The sequence below is a fragment of the Nicrophorus vespilloides genome, unplaced genomic scaffold (assembly GCF_001412225.1).
Source record: "Nicrophorus vespilloides isolate i.1.1-1 unplaced genomic scaffold, Nicve_v1.0, whole genome shotgun sequence".
In the NCBI taxonomy this organism is placed as follows: Eukaryota; Metazoa; Arthropoda; class Insecta; order Coleoptera; family Silphidae; genus Nicrophorus; species Nicrophorus vespilloides.
This window is the reverse complement of record NW_017098169.1, coordinates 1-4,142: the sequence shown is the minus strand read 5'-3', so window position 1 is coordinate 4,142 and position 4,142 is coordinate 1. Positions and strand designations below refer to the sequence as shown.

General features: G+C 36.4%; 1 protein-coding gene across 1 annotated transcript; it reads left to right on the top strand.

Annotated features, from left to right (window-relative positions):
• The first annotated feature begins 590 nt into the window (after positions 1 to 590).
• On the top strand, positions 591 to 3,387 carry LOC108561785. The gene is made up of 2 exons (XM_017919845.1): positions 591 to 961; positions 3,133 to 3,387. Exons 1-2 carry the CDS (start codon positions 685 to 687, stop codon positions 3,156 to 3,158), a joined length of 303 nt encoding a protein of 100 aa, XP_017775334.1. The 5' UTR covers positions 591 to 684; the 3' UTR covers positions 3,159 to 3,387.
• The last annotated feature ends 755 nt before the right edge of the window (positions 3,388 to 4,142 follow it).

Below are 4,142 nucleotides of genomic sequence, written 5' to 3'. Positions count from 1 at the left end.
CTTTACACTTCGAAGAAGATGAAAAAAAATATATATAATACGAAATTGGCAGATCACTATCGGCGTATTAAATTTCATAATTCGATGCGAAAATCGTTGATGGAAAAACGTAACTCGATATATCGTTGGACATCAATTTTTTTTTTATATATTAATAAAAATAAATGTACAAGCTTTCTGGCAATTTGCTTTCTTTAATCCTCGTTGCATTGTGCGTCGAGGTGGAGAGTATCAAGGTTTCTTTAATCCGGAAATGGCGTTTTGTAATCTGCCATCGGTTTATTTTTTTCTTCTTCTGCGTCTGACAGCTCATTTAATTTCACCGTCGTGCGTGAACGAAAGACGTTGAAGATAATAAAAAAAATATATGTATAAGATGCATCTCGGTGCACTTTCATTAAGTTTTTGTGACTGGATTTGGGGCATCTCAATAATATTGTTGTCCTAGTTTTTATTGAATTACTAATTGATAATAATTTCTCTATGAAAATATTGGAAGTATAAGATTTGAGCGAAATGGTTTCATGCTTTGTTGTTGTTGTTGTTGGATTCTGATGGTTTTATTGGAATGCTTTTTGGAACAGGTATGCTGCGATCGAGTTTACAGGTGGTTCCTGAATAAGGAGGATCTCAGTCTTGTAGTAGTTACAGTTTGAAGGTGTATCTTGTGATCAATTGAGAAGGATGTCGTCTCTGTCCAGAGCTCAAAGTTGGCCTCTGCTCTCCGGAGCCGGAATCCCTGCAGAAGAGGCCAGACCCACAACTCCCAACAAGCACCAGCAGCAGCTGCAGGCGAGGAGGCTTCTCTGCAGACACTACTACCCAGAGGGAGGTTGGGGTTGGGTGGTCACCGTGTGCGCCATCCTCGTGCACATCCTGAACCACGGCGTTCAATTATCCTGCTCCCAGCTCGTCGCTCCGGCCGCATTCAAATTCCACGTGCCGTCCGTTTATCCAGCAGGTAAATTACAGTTTCGCAGCGGTCTTCATTTCATCGCCATTATTATAATCTTCGTGCTCGCTTGTTGTTTTCTTCTTTCCTTCAACCTTTTTGGTGCATGCCAATTTTCGCGCGAGACGAAAATTGCTAAGTGGATCATTTCTCCGAAATTCTCGTCAGATTCCACGAACTTATACAACCTTGACACCTGCGAATAAATGACCATCATCTTCAGTTTATTCAATGTCAAATTATATCCTTAATTATATATCAATTTGTCCTTACAAAATATAAAACTTATGAAATTTATTAAAAATCAGTAAAGAAAAGTAAAAACTAAAGACTTTTCAGTTTGTTTATTTCTTGTAATGATGGAGTGGAAGAAGTAAACAAATATGAAATTGCATGCTATAAATATGATTGTCGGAGGGAAAAATTTGTGATTCAGTTTCTGAAGTTATTCGCTGAAATGTGAACCGTTTATTTTGTTGCTTATGCAGTTTCTAAACATTTTAAATGCGGGGAAGTGAACTTGCACGGAATGCATGCAGTTCTACGAACAAGTTTCCCATCTCCTTTCCTCGCAACATCAGTCCGAGGAGTGGAAGAAACTTTTTCCTTACCCAAAAGTCGGCCAAAACTCTTCCAAACTCTGCTTATATCAATTTATCTAATCCAATTAATACCAAACCAAGCTTAAATCCATCAACGGTTTAAGAAATGTCCTCGAATTATTAATGTATTCGCCGCATGTAATTCATACGATTGTAAACATCCAGGAAGAGCCCAGTTTTTTTTTTTATTATGTAATACTTTCGTCTTTCCGAATCCGACGGCAAATGTTAAGTTGCATCGAAGATGATGCATCGATCGGACAACATGACATTCCGCACATGAATAATTCCGGCCTACTTTATTATCAATCCGACAAGAATCCAACCAAAATCGAATAAGAAAAGAAAGAGCGAAACAAAAAGAAATGTATTGAAAAGGAGCGGTGATGTGAAATGAGGAGGAAAAATGTTGGCATGTAGAATAAATATACAAGAGAGACGGAGAGAGCGAATGGAAAACAGGCGAAAAAGGCACTTGGTGGACACCTTTTATGGCTTCATACCACCGTCGGGAATCGGGCCGACCGAAAAATTCAATTACAAATTACAATTTTTATTGAACTCGACCCGGTAATAATATAATTACATTCCATCGGTAACTTAACGAATTTATGTATGCAGTAATTTCATGAATTTATGAATTATTTAAGTAACTGAAACATTAACATATATAAGATACAGCACAGATTTTTATATGTAAAAGGTGAATAATAATGAACATTTCTTTCACAAACATCCGTTAAAAAAATAGAGTTTCGGTTTAGTTGTATCAACAGCGATAATTATAATGGAGTTTAATTAAATTAATTAAAAATAAGTTTTTTTTTTGTAGATTTATGTAAATTAAAGAAATCTTGCTTTGGCGGAAGATCATTGAAAGTAAAGTGTTTTGTCAAGATAAAAACGTCGAAGCTGTAAGCTCTTTGAAAGAGGTCGGATTATAAAAAAAAAAGTAAATTCGATTAAGGCCGTTTATATTTTATTTTCTTTTCTTTTGAGAGTCTCTTTGGTGAGTGAAATTAATCGGTGATGGATCATCTTTGCGTCGAGCGAAAATTGGCAACGCTTGTCGGCAATCCCCGTACAAGACTTTTACATTTAGATAATATACGCGGAATGTCGCTCGACCGGCCCCTTTCTTCGCAGCCGCCTCCAAGGTGAGATAATATCCCCATTGGATTATTATTATTATGTCATCGTGCGTACGTAAAGTGAGGGGTGGTAAGGAGATGTCAGAGGAAGAGGCGTCGCGACGCCCGCAAATTTATGATCCGTAATCGCCACTGACGGCTGCGCAGATTAATCTATTGAAAACCGACCCGAAATTTATAATCCTGGATGAAAAAGGGTTGCAAGAGGATGAGGGCTTCTGGAATGAATTAATCGGAGACGTATCCCACGCGTATAAATATTCATCCCGTGTTTACTACTGCAAGTCGGATTCCGAATGAATCATGATCCTCGCTTCGTCCTGTTCACTTCTTCGCTTGTCTCGTCCATTTCATTTGTTTTCCAAGCGCACGGTCGGGAATAATTAGATTTAATTTGTTGCCCATTCGCGGATCGCGTTTGTGTCAGGCTGCGTGTGGTCGTCGAACGGCTGAAGGAAGGAAGGAAGGACTTCTTCAGGTTTCCTTTCTCGATCGTCCCATTATCCCATCCGCATTTGCTTATTACTATTCGCAGCGGTCATTATGATCCTTTCATTGGGGACGTGAGTACTGCACTTTCTGGGTTAATGACTCCCTCAACCAATCTTCACAGAAACCAACACTTCTACACATCGCTTACTAATTGATCAGCAAAACGCAATTAAGAATACCATTTATCAACTAGGAGCTAATTGAAACTATTAAACTTCTATCTTAGATCAGTGTTTCCTAAACTATAGATGTTTTATAAACAATTTGATAGCATATCTGAGCCTTAAGTCCATTTTCATCTTTTATCAAGTTGGCACTTGTGACATTTATAATTTATGCTCAACTGTCAAAAAAGTACATTTGAAAATTTTATATCACGTACATTTTCAAAATAATTTATACTTAGTACATTTGAAAATTTTATATCACGTACATTTTCAAAATAATATAAATACTGAAAATCGTAATTTTGAAAGTGACTTAAGTCCACTTTTTATTGACGATGTCAGTGCGGCCTAAAATGTTGAAAGCAGTGATGAAGGTAATTTAAATTACGTTTTGATATGAAATTGAAATTTAAAAAATAATATTTAATTTAAAGAAATTATTAAACCTCTGGGAAAGGATAAAATAACAAGATTTCTTGATTCTGAAAGTGAAGAGGAATTAAACTCATTCAACAGATTTAAAAAAAGAAGGAGAAAAATATGCTGATTGCGATTTTTAAGAAATGAACCATATAAAATTTTATACAAAACAACCGTAGATGAGAACGAAGAATTTAACATTCTTGATACTTGACGAAAATTTGAGAATATTGTATTGCCATCGTTATATAAAAGTATAAGAAGCATCAAATCACTAAAATACCGACACATGATGGACTTATTGCAATATTGCACCATAACTACTTCAAATCACTCCCGCATACTGAGAATGTTAACG

Coding starts and splice junctions, on each gene's coding strand:
- LOC108561785 (XM_017919845.1), top strand. CDS start 685: ATGTCGTCTCTGTCCAGAGCTCAAAGTTGGCCTCTGCTCTCCGGAGCC. Junction 962..3,132: donor GCCGTCCGTTTATCCAGCAG/GTAAATTACAGT, acceptor CGTTTGTGTCAG/GCTGCGTGTGGTCGTCGAAC.